Below are 16,302 nucleotides of genomic sequence, written 5' to 3'. Positions count from 1 at the left end.
TCGGCGCAGCGCACGCTGCGGGAGGGCCAGAACGGGTCAGCCCCAGGGCAGCCCCCAGGGGCCCTCAGCGGCGCCTCCCGCCATGCCCTCATGGCCCCGGCGCAGGCGCTGCTCACACCTCTCCCGGCAGTGGGGCGGGGCGGGGCCGTGTTGGCGCCTGCTCGGCTCCCCTCAGCCGGGGGCTCCGCGGGGTGCCCCGAGAGGTGCCTGCTCGCCCGGCAAGCGCTGCCTGTTTGACTGCCGGTTGGGGGCTGTATGGAAGGAGGGCACGAGGAGCGATGTTAGCGCGGATGCTGCGGCGGTGCGCCGGCCGGGCTGGGCTTAGCGGCAGGCGAACAGGCAACCGCCGGAGCTGCTATATCCGGGCAGCGGGCACCTGCCGCGTTGGGGGCTTCCTGTGACATTGGGCCTCGGCAGCAGAAGGGGCAGGACGGTCTCCGGAGCTGGGTAGCGAGGGAGACCTTCACCAGCTGCAGCTATGTTTCGTGTTATGGTCAACCACGCCAGGAAGCACCCCAGTGTGAGTACGCGCCGTCGCTGAGGCAGCCCGGCACCGCTTGTGCCCCTCCGGGCCGCTGCCCTCCGCGCCCTCTCTTCCTCGCCGTTCCTCGGCCTCGGGGTGGGCACCTCCCGCTGATCGGCGGGACGCGGCCCAGTCGCCTTTTTCTGCCATTTGTGGGCCTGTACCAGCACGCCGCGAGATATCTCTTCCTTTCTTGGCTTCATCTTACCCTCTCTCCCTAGCAAACAAATGTTTCTGAGAAATGTGTCGTTAGAGTATGTTTGGTAGCTGTAATATAGCAGCAGTTTTTCTATGTCAGTTTCTACCCAGCACACAGAGCACTTCTGCAAGGTTTTATAGGGCTGTGTGTTACAGCTCAAAACATGGGAGCTGGCTGTTTGGTTTGTCACTGCTGTCATCAGAAATTTTCATAATAATACTGTTTTGTTACATCACAGTCCATCATAAGTCTTTCTCGTTCTAGTTGATCCCTCTGTTTCTGATCATTGGATCAGGAGGCATTGGCGCAGCTCTGTACGTCATGCGTTTGGCAGTGTTCAACCCTGATGTCTGGTATGTAAACAGTTACAGTGCTCAGTCATGTTGCTGCTTATGTTAAAGTAAACTGTAAACTTCAGCACGCTGGTCTTTGTTTCTGGAGGCCTTAGTATATCTAGCTCCAGTATTACTGGCATAGAATGCGAGAGGGTTTCCTTGCTTTATAGGTTTGTTTGTGACTTTACCTTACAATATTTAGAGGTTGCTGACAAAGAACTGCAGCTTTTTCTGCAGAAACTTCATTTAGATGACTGTCCATGGCTAATAACCATAGTATACAAATAGATTTTATTTCTTTTGAAGGTAGTGCGGTTTTCTGAATATGTTCTCATGTTCTGTATTTCTCTCAATAGCTGGGACAAGAAAAATAATCCAGAACCTTGGAATAAACTGGCTCCCAATGACCAGTACAAGGTAAAATGAAAACCCCAGACTCGTAGGAAACATTGTACCAAAAATATAGCTTACTACTTTAGGACATTTGAGTTTATTAGAATGCAGCTGAATGAATGATACATTTCTTCTGCTGTGCAACTTATGATTTGTCTTTTGAAGTCATAACAGATAGAGCTGTTTGAGCATCATAGCCTTGTCTTCAAGTTGGTTGGTAGTGGAGCAAACAAAGTCTTTGCACAGAAGCAGTCAGATATATGCTGCAGTGTAAGAAAGAGGAATTGTATAGCAGAGGGAGAATATGCTAGTGACATAATGCTCAGAGAAAAAGATGACAGGGCGGAGGACAAAATCTCTGAAATTCTGAACTAAAGCTTTTAGAGTTCTAAACTGTTGGCCTTTACTCATGGGAAGCAAAGTAAGATAATGTCAGTTTTTAATACAAACTATAATTTTAATGTTGACTCTAATAATAACTAATAGTTTTAATATAAACTGTAATTGGCAGTTGTAGAGTTTGAAAATAATTGTTTGAAAACTTAGTAATGGATGCTATAGAATGCTTCTTTAAGTGATGTTCAACGTATTTTGGGGAACTAATGAGGAAACACATGAGGATGCATAAAGCTTTTTGTACAGAAGTGGCACTCTTACTACATACTAAAGACTTCTGTTAAGAACAGTTCTAAAATTATCCTCAGACTACTAAGAAAGCAAACATACGATGTTTTCTGGTAGTTTAACTCACTGTAAGCACTGTATCTTAGTATGCCAGTCATTCAGATAAGTGAAAAAACACTCCAGAATAAAATAAGTTGCAGTTCCCTTAAAATTCTAAGAAAAATGCAATACTTCATTGTCATTTCTGGAATGTTGCTGTTTCATATATATCTAAAAGAGGCAAATTCATTGAAGTGTGCAGTATGAATTCTTTTGAGAAGTGCATGCCTTATGTAGCATTCCCATCTGCCTTAGCATACAAATACAACCACAGAATTTACCATATTTGGGTTTGTGTATCATTGTGGATTTTTTTTTTTTCCCAAGGCTGTACTGTGGGAAATGGAAAGGCAAAAGTTCAGTAAAAAGCTCTGGTAAAACAATGAGCTTCAGCGTTTGATGAAATTGCTTTTTTTATTTTTTTTAGTAAAATTCTGTTTGGAAAGACTGAGGAAGTCAATATTATAAAGAAAAGAGTTGAAAACTTGTGTGAGTTGCAGAGAAAAAACATAATTTAAATGTATTAAATGAATCATAATTTATTTTTGAGTTCATTTTCTTCTTTTTTTACAGTCATGTGCTTGATGTTAATTCAGGCTTGGAGGCCAGAATATACCTTTAGTCTGTAAATTCACTGTCTTCAATAACTATTTGGGCTGTTTTAAATGGCTTGTAATAGGATCCAACTTTATTAGTATAAAATGTGTGTTTATAGCTGCTCTTAGCTTCTTTCTTCTTTGCTATTTCTTGCAGTTGTAGTTTAAGTTTACCTAAAGTACTTAAGTTTACTTAAACCAAACTAGGTTTTAGTAGCACTGCTCTAAATGTTTCCTTGTGACGCCGCTTTTTCACATTTACAATCCTTTATGCTACTTTGGCAAGCTAGATGTTGCCTTCAGCAAATAGGAACACAGAAGTCTGGGGAAAACAGGATAAACCCAGCAGTACTGTCTGAAATTCCTGTGTATGGACTTTTAATTCTGGATATTAAATAAGCGTTTCTGTGGAGTTTTTCTTCATTTGTCGACTCCAGCACTGCCTCATCTTAAATTTAGAGTTTCTAGTACTGTATGCAGAACAAAGATAATATCGTAAGTTATGCTCTTTAAATATTTTTTTTATTATTATTTTGTATATATTTATTATTCTGTACTGTAGGGACTCAAATGATGATTTTGGCTTTCTGACAAGTTCAAGTGATACTTTCCATGGCATTTACTAAAAACATGTATCATATCATTGAGTTTCTCATTCTGGTCAATATTCATTTTTTTTTTATCTCTCTTGCCTAGTTCTACTCAGTCAACGTAGACTACAGTAAGCTCAAAAAGGATCGTCCTGACTTCTGAAGAACGCACACATGTCCACGAGCTGCACAGAAAGGTCTTCCGGAAGCTGTCCGCACAATTACCATGCTTAATCATCCAGGAAATATTCAAACATGCCTCACGCTGCACTTGGTCATGTGTTTGAAAGTGTTTTGATGGGGTTTAATAAACGTCTGAAACTTGAAGTGTCTTCTGTTTGCTTTAATTTCGCTAAATAAGAACATCCTGACATTAACAAACACTGATTCATATTTGCTCTACAAGAATTGAAAGTTGTTTTGATGGGCATTATACTCAGTGTGTTGACTTAAAATGAGAACTTGAGAGCAAATACTTAAATGTGTATGTATATATATTTTTAATTGCACTTAAATTTTTCTAGTTGCTACTTTATATAGCAGACAAGTCATTGCTAATAAGTCATTGCCCAACAGCAAAGCAACAGATGTTGCCATATGCTCCTGAAAATAAAAAACCCAAGTTCTGTGGAAGTGTGTTTTTATTGTTGTTTGTTTTTTAACTCATAGTTTGTTAGTAAGAAGCCAATCTTAAATACCTAAAAAATAAAATTCTAGGAACATAATTAAAATTTCCAATGGATCATAGTTTTAAAGGTCATAAAGCATACAATCAGCAGAAAAAGGCATAGGATTCAAGAAATAATTACAGTTTTTGTATTAAACAAAAAAGTTTCAGAAAGAGTATGTCCTTGTTTTGGTACTTGGCTGAGCCTTGTTAGGGAGGGGCAGGAAGAAAATATATTTGCATGTCTGTAATTCATGCTAGGTTCTTTTCTGTACAGGGATCTGAACTTAATATAGCTGACCTTATTTTGCTATGTTTCTAGTTCTTGAAGTAGATGGACTGCTGACGTTCTGTATTCTCCTGGGGTAACTGGCTGCCCATGGCCTAGACAGGTATACCCTTCTTTGGGTAAGGAACTGGCTAGAGGGCTGTGCCCAGCGGGTAGTAGCTAATGGACTTAAGTCCAGCTGGTGACCTATTACTAGTGGTGTCCCCCAGGGGTTGGTACTGGGGCCCATCTAGCTTAATATCATTATTGATGACCTATATGAGGGGATTGAGTGTACCCTCAGTAACTTTGCAGATGACACCAAACTGGGAGGTAGTGTCAATCTGCCTGAGGCTGGAGACGCACTTCAGAGGGATCTAGATAAGTTGGGCTGAGGTGAATGAGATGAGGTTCAGCAAGGCCAAGTCAGGTCCTTTGGCCACAATAATCCCGTGCAGTGCTATAGGCTTGGGGCAGAGTGGCTGGATGACTGTGAAGAGGAAAGGGGCCTGGGGTGTTGGTTGGTGCTCAGCTGCACATGAGCCGACTGTGTCCAGGTGGCCAAGAGGGCCAGTGCCATCCTGGCCTGTGTTACAAACAGTGTGGGCAGCAGGAGCAGGGAGGTAATCATCCTCAGCACTGGTGAGGCCACACCTTGAGTACTGTGTTCAGTTTTAAGCCCATCACTACAAGAAAGACACTGAGGCCCTGGAATGTGTCTGGAGAAGGGCAATGAAGCTGGTGAGGAGTCTGGAGCACAAGTCTTATGAGGAGTGGCTGAACGAGCTGGGGTTGTTTAGTATGGAGGAGGCTCAGGGGAGACCTCATTGCACTCTACAACTTCCTGAAGGGAGGTTGTGATGAGGGAGGGTTTGGCCTCTTCTCCCAGGCAACAAAAGGACCCAAGGAAATGGCTACAAGTTGCACCAGAGGAGATTTAGATTAGACATAAGAAAAAGCTTTTTCTCTCAGAGAGTGGTCAGGCGCTGGAATGCCTCATTAACCTGTTGTAAAAAGCTTTTTCTTCATATCCAATCTAAATCTTCCATGTATTAATTTGAAGCCATTGCCACTTGTCCTGTCTTAAGTCTGTACTCTTAAAATGTGCACAAAATTACGGTTTTTTTTTTTTTATTATTATTATTATTTTTATTTTGCAGTCACCAAGGCCTTTGCCTGACTGCCTGACTTTTCAAGTATCATTGGGAGTGGCTTGGCAATTGTATCAGCCAGTTCCCTGAGGACTCTGGGGTGAGCCTCCTTGAGACCCATAGACTTACAGATGTTCAGATTCCTCACATGATCATGAACTTGATCTTTGCTTACACCAGGAGAGCCATTACTTAGCCAGTTCCCACCTTCCAACCCATCCACTTGAGGGGTGTGTGAAAAGCAGTTACCAGTGAAGACTGAGGCAAAAAAAGTTGTTCAATAGCTCAGTTTTCTCCTTGTTCATTTGTACTAGCCTGCTTGTATTGCTCACTAGGGAGGGTATGTCCTCTTGTACTTCTCTCGTTTATGTACCTGTAGAAGCCTTTTTTTATTATTCTTTGCACCCCTTGCCAAGTCTAGTTCCAATTGGGCCTTAGCCTTTCTGAGCCCATCCTTACACAGCCTAGCAGCATCCCTATACTATTCCCAGAGCACCTGTCCCTGCTTCTACTACCTGTGCATTTTCTTCTTGCTCTAATTTGACCAGTAAGTCCCAGTTCAGCTATGCTGGTCCTTTGCCTTCCTTTACTGACTTGCTACACCTGAGTATGGAGAGCTCTTGTGCCCTAAGGAAAGCTTCCTTAAAGATCTGTCAGCTCTGCTCCACTCCCTTGTCCTTGAAGACAGTTTCCCAGGGGGGTTTGCTGAAGAGCTGGAAACTGACTTTCCTAAAATTTAGCATCCTGATGTTACTCCTTGTCTGTTCCATATCCCTAGACAGTGTGAACTCCACCATTGCATGGTCATGACAGCCCCTGCAGCTTTTAATTCTGATATCACCAGACAATTCACTTGGGTTGGTGAACAACAGGTCCAGAGCTGCGTCTCCCTCCAATGGAGGTGTCTATTACTTGGCTCAAGACATAACCATCAATGAATTCCAGGAGCCTCCTGGATTGTCCACAGCTCACTCTGCTACTTTTCCAGCAGATGTTAGAGTGGTCAAAGTCCCCAGACAGGACAAGAGCCTGCTTTCTAAGCTAATATTATTATCACACTTAAATCTCAGAAGAGCCTATGAGATCACCACTCTGACTTACTCCATTTTTTGTCTACTCTCAGTTCAGTCAAAACCAGTATCACTTCAGCTAATATGAAATGGGAACTTAAGTATGCAAGAACAGTGCATTCAATCTCTTTATAGTTTGCTGTCAGCATTTACCTGACATTCTTCTACTGAAACTGATACAAGACTTGTATGTGGAATTCCTGCAACAGAGAGCAAGTTCCAAAAATGATTTGAAAATAGTTTATTAACACATAGCACTGCACACATTAGAAAGAAAAATAAAAATTCTACTGGTAATGTTCATTGGAAATGCTTTGTAACTTAGACACCTCAAATAATATTTCTAGGGTCATTAATTTGAATTACTTTAGACAAAATAATACACTGCACCATTCACAGTTCATCACTATAATGTAAAGACAACTCTTTAGTAGAACTGCACAAGACATAACCCAGTATAAAAATTTATAGACTTGTGTTTTTTTCATATTGAAAGCAAACTAACTATGAACATGAAATGTTTTCTAATTTTAGTTTCCTTTCTGCAGGCAAATGAAACAAACTGCTGAGAAGGTAATGAAAACAGATTACTTAATGGTGAAAAATCTGTGTGCCATTCTTTCTCTACCAGTGGTGCCACTGCTGGAATTTAATGGGGTGGCACCAGTGTGTCTGAATGAAGATTTTTATCCTAGTCATTTAAAAATGGAGTTGAATCTTTTAAGATTTCCTCCATACTCATAATTTTTCCTTTTGTTTTGTCTTTCCTTTCTCCTTTTCCCTTTCTCCTTTTCCCCTCCCCTTCCCCTTTCCTTTTCCCTTTCCCTACAGCAGAACTCATTATCAGCAGGAAATAAACTGAATTTCATCCCAATTTCAAGCTTCTTACTCTATTACACTTACATCTCATGACAGTCTATGGGATTTTGATGGAGTCTTAAGGGGATAATTTTCTTCAGATGATGTTCTTATCTTTATAATGTGTCAAACATTTAACTAACTAGAATTTTGTAGGCTTGTGGGAAGAAAATTCATCTCTGCAGCTGAGACATTGTACTTAAAACAACTGAAGATCATTGTCAGAATTTTTCTATGTGCAAATCACACCTCTCCCTCCCATTTGTAACAGTCTAGATCAGTTCAAGAATTATTCCAGAAAAAGAAAAGGAATGTGATGGGATAGGTAGGAAGTGCATCAGTACTTAAACACTTACAACAAATTCTTGATTTTACTGCAGGAGATTTCTTTGCTTGTGCCCAGCCATTTCTACAAGTATTTGACAAATGCAAAAGTTCTTCATTTCCTGTACTGTGACTAGATACAGGTGATATTCATCTATTTGGCTTATTAGAATGCAGTGAGAATTAGGGTGAGGAGGAATAAAACCAAAAGCATTCCAATGGGTTTCAAATAATATAAAATATATACATGAATCATGGGTCAGCTACGTCTATTTTAATTTCATATTACTTGCTTAAAATTTTAAGATGTTATGCTTCACCCTGCATTGCTATACCTGAACACAAATAATCTTAAAGTTTCAAACAGTGAAAAAATTTCACAAAGTCTTCAATCTTAAATCTCATTTTATTCTTGTCATGCATAAAAATTAGATGCCTGCATAACTGAAAGGGTTTATCAGAGGTATTTGGTATCTTATTTGGTATTGAAGAAGTAAACCTGTTCCTTCTTCAGTAATGGAGTGTAATGAAATAAACAGCTGAGTGTGTCTCTCCCCAAAATAAGGACCTACATTTTTGAGAGCTGACTCATGTTGGTGGCACAATGTCAAAATAGGAAAGTCCTTCTGGATGGATGGATATGCTAGGAGTGAAGAACCAACTGCTCCAAACCCAAGCCCTGGCAATTGTCTTCTCTATCAGCCATTAGTGGAGGGGAAGATGATCTGCGAGTAACAAATGGCCCCGGTTAAGTGGCTGTGTTTAAAGGTGATCTAGACTGCCTTGCATGTGAGGTCAAAAAGATGACTCAAGTCTCACCTGCTTCCTCCATCACATCAAATATTTCACAGCTGTCCTGGTAGATAGAGTAAAGAATGATCAAGTTTTTTAAGTTCAACGGTTTAATAACCTGAGCTTGAGCTGATAATGAATACAGGAAAATGTAATTAAAGCATGATCCTCAAAATCAGACTATTTTGCAAAAGGAATATTTCCTCCAAGGAGCATAACATGCAGGGATCAGATAGGAAGGTCTGATTTGTGGAGTACACTACATAGCAATAGGCTTGCCCCAGCAGTCCAATGAGTTATGCAGTTGCATTCACACACACATGGAGCTTTAACGGTTGTACTTCAGAAGCAATAGAGCCATCCTATATTAAGCTTAATATTCCATTATCTACCTGTGAGCACATGAAACACAAAATAAATAGTGCATCTGAAATTCTACTTGGATGTGTTTTGCTGCATTTCTCAGCCATTACAGAGAGCTTGTATGGGAGAGAAGAATTGGGTTTCTGACACCCTGGAAAAAAAGATTTGTTATATTGGAAGCAAGGAGAATGGGGAGACAGAAACAAGTGGTGAGCTCAGTCGGGCATAGGAAAGTAGAGGATGTAAAATATACAGAGGAAGCATAATGAATTCCTCCATTACAAATTATTGTCACAGGAAAATGTTTTTGTACATGAATTTTGACATAGCAAATTGGATAGATTTTTGTTTGTTTCTATGATGCCTTTATTGAAAATGAAAAAAGCTCAGTGACAGCAGTATATAAATGTGTACAGATATGTTGTGCATGGTCTTCATTTTTCTTGTCTTCAGTCTTTATTCTCTCATCCTTTCCACAGCTAGATAGCCAGGTTTCTGCTTACTAGCCTGAGAAATCCTCTTCCTTCATATATCTTCTGCCTGTCAGAAGCCTTCCTTCTGCTGGGCTCTGCTATTTCCTGACATGCTACAGTCATCAGCTACTTTTGTGTTCAGAAGAAATAGTACCTTTTCCCATCAACATCTTGTTACAACTGTGACACCAGCTTTCTGAGTAAGCAGGATAGTTATGTGACCGAAGTAAAACTTTGTACATTTTGCAATAGGAAACTGTTTTACTTAAAAAATTCCTACCAACATACTTGTGGTCACTGTTGGGAGCTTGATGTCTCTGGAAAAGGAGTCATATCAATACCTAAAGAGGAGATGCAAGAAAGAAGGAGACATAAAGAAGAAGGGATTTTTTTCTGTCTGTTTGTTTTTGTTTTCTTTTCTTTTACAGTAAGGATGGTGAAGCACTGGAACGTGTTGTCCAGAGAGGTGGTAGATGCCCTGCACCTGGACTCACTCAAGGTCAGGCTGGATGGGGTTCTGAGCAACCTGATCTAGCTGTAGGTGTCCCTGTTCATTGCAGGGAGTTGGACTTGGTGGCCTTTAAGGGTCTCTTCCCTCAATTCTATGGTTCTGTATCACATCCTGGACGCTACAGTAATGAAAACTAGGAATTAAATCTGCAGTAAATATCAAAAAGATGAGTTGTTTGAAAGGTGAAAATTATTTGAGTAATGGTATTTAAACAAACAACAAAAAAAAATGCTAGCACATTACACAAAGATAAAAACACATTTGACTTTAAAGCATGTCTGTAGGCTGTGTCCAAAGTCGAATAAACATTGCTCTTTATAGGCAATCTTTGCTATATTCATTTTGTTAGCACTAATTAGTGCATGCAACTTCCAACAGAGAAGAAAAATTAATTTCTGATTTCTGAAGAGAGGTGTGCTTGGATGTTCCGGCTCGTGTCAGAACACATGGTTTGTTTTCAAGTATGTCCTCAGTCTTAAGAACAACCGTTCAACACAGTGCTGTGCTCTGCAGTAGTACAACTTAGGGTAAGCAGATCTATTTTTCACACCCAGAAGCATAGCCATGAGAACACAGTACAGTGCAACTCCCAGACCAGCAGTGGTCGCATGCTGCCAGGATGGCTGTCTGTCCCTGGGATGGCTACTTCTGTGCAGCACTGCCCTCTGCCTCATCACTACAGGAGGACTAGAACACACTTAAAGATTTTAAAGGACGAGACTAAAGGATTTAGAATGTTTATATAGTATTTTTTGATTGGAAGAAAATAAAAGCCTGAGGATTTCTTTGTTGTGCTTGCACATTGCAAAATACAAAGCAGTGGGCATTATGAATAAGAAGTGATTTTTTGTACAGCTACACAGATGCTTTCTACTGAGGTATGCACATACATATATGCACAATGCATGCCTTGTAGGCAGGTATAGTATATACACATGAAATACTTTTGAATATTTGCAATTCAGGCGGTATGTTATGTATGAACATAGCGCTGTGTGAGCAGCCACTGTAGAGCACTAATCTCCAGCGACATTTAATGGCCTCTGCTCTTCTATTGAGCACAGTGTGTATCACAGCTGAACCTGTACAGCTGTGGGTCCTGCAGCAAGAGGCCAGCATACCAGGCCCACAGCAGTCAGGACACCCAGCGCTGAGTGCTGGGCTCTGTTCCAGCATAATGTTTGTTTTTCTAAGGAAAGAAGGACTCTGTATCAACAGCCTTGTAGATACAACATTGCTAGCTTGTTGAAACCTCTCTAACCTTATGTTGAAAGGGGCTTCTTTCAGAACTGATCAGCTGCACACAAAATTTTGATGTGTGGCAATGTGATATTATAAATGGCACAGCTTAGTTAGGAAATATAAATTTCTCTAGGTTAATAATTACAGTGAAAGCAATGCAGGCATAAGCTTGGCTTAATCTATCTATGAAAATGTTAAGGAAATTAAGAAAATTAAGAAAAGTAAAAAGACATCTGTTTGACTGTTCAGAAGATTAAAAACTGCAATAAAAATAGCCACACCATATTCAATGTACTTGCATTACTACTCTCTTTCGAAATTGAAAGGGTTTGCACTGTGGCTAAAAATTAGAGGTAAAATCTTGGACATATTGAAAACAATAAGAATTTCTTGTTGATTTAAATAGGGCCAAGATTTCTTCTGGAGTCATTTAAAAATCATTAGGGAAAACTTCTGCAAAATGAACTGGTGTTGGCTTAATCCTTGTGTTTTCAGCAGAGAAAAATAGTTATGAAACATGCATGAGATGTCTGCTTCTTGGCAGGAAACATCTTGGCTGCTTTTTGCTGCAAAGAATCTCAGCCTTGGCAAAATAAAAGAAACAAGCTTTAAACAGATTAATAGTTTATCTGATTCAGTGATCGTCTTGCTTTAGGACAGACTTAAAACCATCAGAATCCTTCTCTTGATCTTACTCAGAAAGCATTCACTGCAAAGTGAGAAAGCTGCAGATGTGCTATCACTGAAATTGATGTTTTTGGGTTTGTAATCTACTTTTGGGCTGTTATTCTAGGATAGGTAGGTAGGTAGATTAACTATAATATATATATCTGAATGTGTTTTTATAATGATGATATGTCTTTCTATCACTCTTGAATATGATAAAATATTATAAAGGTGAACTTTGAAATCCTTCATATTTGTATCATCATTTCTCTCTCTCTGTGTCTCTCTTTTTTTTTTTTAGTTTTTATTTTTATTCAGGGTTTTGGCCTGTTTAAGAAACAGTAGAATAAGTAGCCTAGAGCAGAATGTCCGTTTGTGAGAATAGCTATTTTTTACATAGATTTTGGTTTGGTATTCTCTGAATACTCTTGTGGTCCTTGAGATCAAAGAGTTAGAGGATACATCTCTTTGTCAGCTGAGTTTCCCTCCCTGTTATGTAGTATAGTACCCGGTTTTAGAAATTCCACACTCCACCAGCAGCTATAAATCTTTATCCCTGTGTTTAATCTGATTATTCAAAGAGTCAATTTTAAACATTTGCAGTACAATAGCTCCAGAATTCAATGTGTACTCCTAATACTAGATTGCCCTTTCCCAAGGAATATGCAGTCCAAATAAATAAGATAGAAAGAAGTTGGAGAAAGGGTACGTGTTAATCTGTAAATGCAAAAATAAAAGTAACAATTTTGTGCAGCAGAACATAACCATACTTTCATCGAATGGATTGCTTCACCTGCCATATGGCCACACTTTTTCTTCACAGCCAGTGATATTATCTGCTTTGCTGTACCCGTGTCCTAGCCCTTGAGGCAGTTTATCCCTGAAAAAAAGAAGATCAAACTTGTAATCCACTGCAGCAATAGTCTTCCAGACTCAATCAGATTTCTCGTTAATCTCCTTGACAAGCATGAGTGTAGCTTCTCCTGCCTGAAGAAAAGCTTAGAGTTCACTGAATCTCTGCTCCCCAGCAGAGCTGGTTATAATTCTCACTTTTGAACTCTGGGAGCTAAAAACACCAAGTTTTTCCCATTTATTTTCAACTTTGGAGCTGATAAATGTTTGTAAAATAGCCTTAACCCTAAACAGTGTCTTTGTATTATGGATGAAAAGAGTAGGAAAGATACATTGAGATGGGTTATATACAGACCAATTTGGGAAAGTGGAAAAGAAATAGAGAAGAAACTAGTAAGTATTTCACTATTCTGAACATGATTTTAAGCTGTTTCAGAATCACCAGACAACCAAAATCCAGCAAAAAACACAGATGTTAAACAAGGTTTCTAGACTTGTGGAGGAATAAGAAGGGATGCTATTTAAGAAACTCAGACTGTGTAGAGCCCTTTGAGGTGAAGGTTAGATGGAACACAAACCTTACCCAGTGCTATGTGTTGTCTGTCACTTGTCACACTCTGTGACTCTACATACATCTCCACAAGACCCATGTGTTCTATGGCTAAGTCCCTAATGCAAAGTAAATTCACATGTGCTTAGAATAATTCAGATGTGACTCTTATTCCTGTATTTCTTCTGATTTTATGAAACATAGTTGATGTTCAGGCTAGAGTGACTAATTTCATTTCTTTATCAATTTACTAACACTGAAAAAGGCCATTCTTCTGGAAACACTGGAGGCAACAGCAGAAAACAAAGGCATCTAACTGTGAGGATGTCACTGTCTCTCAAGCTTAACAGTGCAATTCAAGAGAAAGGTTTGTATGCAGTCAAAATTCTTGTCTCTCTGCTTCATTAAGTGGAATTAACTACTGACAGTGGTACTAATGAGGAAACCCAAAGTTGAATAGTTTCTAAAATAAATTAAATTAATTGACCTGGTAAACGGAAAGTCAAATGAGAGCAAACATATTTTAACCAGAGATATCTGAGCATACAGCCAAAATCCCACACTGAGATCTTTACAAATTTCTGCCCCAAATATTTGTACAGACTTGCTTTTCCTCTGTTGAATTATTTCCCATCCACAGTAAGTCCTTCTGTGAGAAAAAATGAAAACAATTATATATTGTCCAGCACAAAATGTTCAAGTACTAAAATGAACTTTGTTTTCCTTCTAAGCCTTGTTACATTACAGACCAATGCAGTTATCTGTGCAGAAAAATTAGGGAATATGGTTATTGAACATGGAGATCTGTGAAAGTCTTCCAGCTATGGAAAAACTTCTTGTAGCATCCATGCCATCTGCTGGGTATGAACTGGAGAAGTTAATAAATGGAGGGAAAAGCTGAGAGTGATTTGTCAAGCATCCAGTAGAAGTAGGATTATCTTTCCATTAGCCTAAAGTACCTTACCAAAGGTGCACAAAACTAGAGTCACTACAAGAAATCCCCAAACATGCTAAATGCATGAGGATAGTCTTTACTCTTATCTGCTGCTAGAAGGAGAGAATCTAGAAGAAAACTGCAGAGTAAGAAATGTTATTGGGCATCCAACTAGGTTCAGAAGCTTTCTTCCATCTCCTGTGGCTACCAAGGTGCAGAAGGAAAAAACAGATACACTGTATTTCAATGACTCTTTTTGTAAGTGAAATAGGAGAACTGAAAGCTGCTTGGTGAATTTTCACTCCTTTGAGTGACACCCCAAGGAATCTTGCACTGAATTTTAATTAAGCATTGTTTTTAGGTATACTGCTTCCTGATAAGAATGCTGGTTTTCTGGTTTAAAGGAAAATGACATTAAAATCTTAAAGAATTTATTTTGTTAAAGATTTTTTTTTTTTTAATCTCATACATAAGACCAATCAGGAACTATATTCCTAATTTAACCTTAGCACAAAAGCTTACTAAACTGTCCGAAGTATGTTAAATATTTTCAATGTGATTAAACTCAAAATAATTACATATTAAAAGTAACTGTATTTAAATTTTCTTCCCAAGTAGCAGTTGGACTATAATAAAGCTGATCTCTATAAACCATTTTATTCAGAAACTCAATGATTTTGTTTCTTTTTAGTTTTCAGCACTTACTGATATTTATTACTTGAGTATATGTGTATTCTGTGATCAGTATCTGCCTGGAGCAGGTTTTCCATATCATATATACATCAATTCAGCACATGCTTGTAGTTCTGTGTGACTCAATAAAGTATTTCTTGGTTTGTTATATTAAAACCTGCTGATCTACCAAATACCTCCAAGGTCAGTGTAATCAGTGAAAGGAGTTAACATTATTAATGTCCATTTTGTTATTAAAAATAGCATTTATGAAAATGATAAATATATTCTGTTAACTTTCAATTTAAACTGTAAGTATCACTATAGGAACTATACAAGGTCATATCTCTATTAAGGAACACAGGGCGAATACAGTATTTGGGATCCTGGATAAGGAGAGGGAGCTGAAGTTCAGGTTGGCCTCAGTTCTACAAATGCATAAAGAAACATATTGTTTAAAGAGAGAGCATATCTCTAAATTAACGCTGCTTTGTATTTAATACAAAATGCTGTTTTTCTTCTCTAACTTAGATTAACACTGGAGAATACAGAAAGCATGGAAGAACATATGGAAGAACAGGCCAAATGCACAATGCCTTTACTACAGTATGTTTCCTTCTTCCCGTACACAGACCTTTGCAGATCCATTGCTCTCCATCGTTGTGCATCTCAGCTTTGTCTCAGTGCAGCTTGTTTGGGATGCATGTACACAACAAAAAGCGCTGTAATCTTTACCTATTTTAAATTGCTTTGACTGAAAGTAGCTAACATGAGCTGAAATATTGGGAGTTCTACTTAGAGGTTAGAGCTTGCATTATAATCTATAGCAAAACCACAGTTTTCTCTTCAGTTTCTAACCAAATTAAAGCATTGCTGCTTTGTTGTCAGTGTAATTTCACCAGTGCTATTAGAATAGATTAGACTTGTTAGAATATTTTGAATAACCACCTAATCTGTCTAAGATTGCCCTTCTTTGGACTTAGGGATTTTCATATACACATACTTTTTGTAAAATAAAGCATTTATCCTGCTGTGAACTAAATGCTAAGAAATTGCTTTAAAAACTGACCAGGGCAGACTAGAAATAGAGTGAATTTATCTGCCTAGCAAGAAACAAAATGAGACGTATTTCACAGTTGTTAAACCCACTTTAACATGGAAAATAACATGTTTTCAGATTGTCACATTCAGAGGCATGCACTTCTTGTGCAATAACACATTTTACTGCATTTAGTACGTAAATTGAGCAAAAAAGAACTTGGTAGTGGTACTTAACTATAAGGAAGGATGGAAAAAAACAAGGTGATTTGGGAAATAATTTAATCAGTGAGAAACAAAATGAGTACAAATGGAAATACATGTCAGCGTGAAACTAACCAGAAAAGAAATACTATAATTCACATATGAACTGCTTTGTTCTATAGTTTACATATAAACTCCTTTGTCTGCTTAGTGAATATCGTAGAGCTAAACTGACAGTTTTGCAGCCATCCATCTGCACCAATTAGAGCCTCCTGTTACCAAAGCTGCATCAGTATGTCTTCTATCAG

The 16,302-nt window shown here is 38.9% G+C and overlaps 1 protein-coding gene across 1 annotated transcript; it reads left to right on the top strand.

The window, feature by feature from the left end:
* Window positions 1-262: 262 nt before the first annotated feature.
* Window positions 263-3,992, top strand: NDUFA4 (NDUFA4, mitochondrial complex associated). Its single transcript, NM_001302107.1, is given in 4 exon segments — window positions 263-520; window positions 987-1,075; window positions 1,414-1,474; window positions 3,466-3,992. Coding segments are annotated over 4 exon segments (249 nt in total). The 5' UTR covers window positions 263-478; the 3' UTR covers window positions 3,523-3,992.
* Window positions 3,993-16,302: the final 12,310 nt, after the last annotated feature.

This window comes from Gallus gallus, chromosome 2, assembly GCF_016699485.2.
Source record: "Gallus gallus isolate bGalGal1 chromosome 2, bGalGal1.mat.broiler.GRCg7b, whole genome shotgun sequence".
NCBI lineage: Eukaryota > Metazoa > Chordata > Aves > Galliformes > Phasianidae > Gallus > Gallus gallus.
The sequence above is the reverse complement of the archived record's forward strand: the minus strand, read 5'-3'. Positions and strand labels throughout refer to the sequence as shown.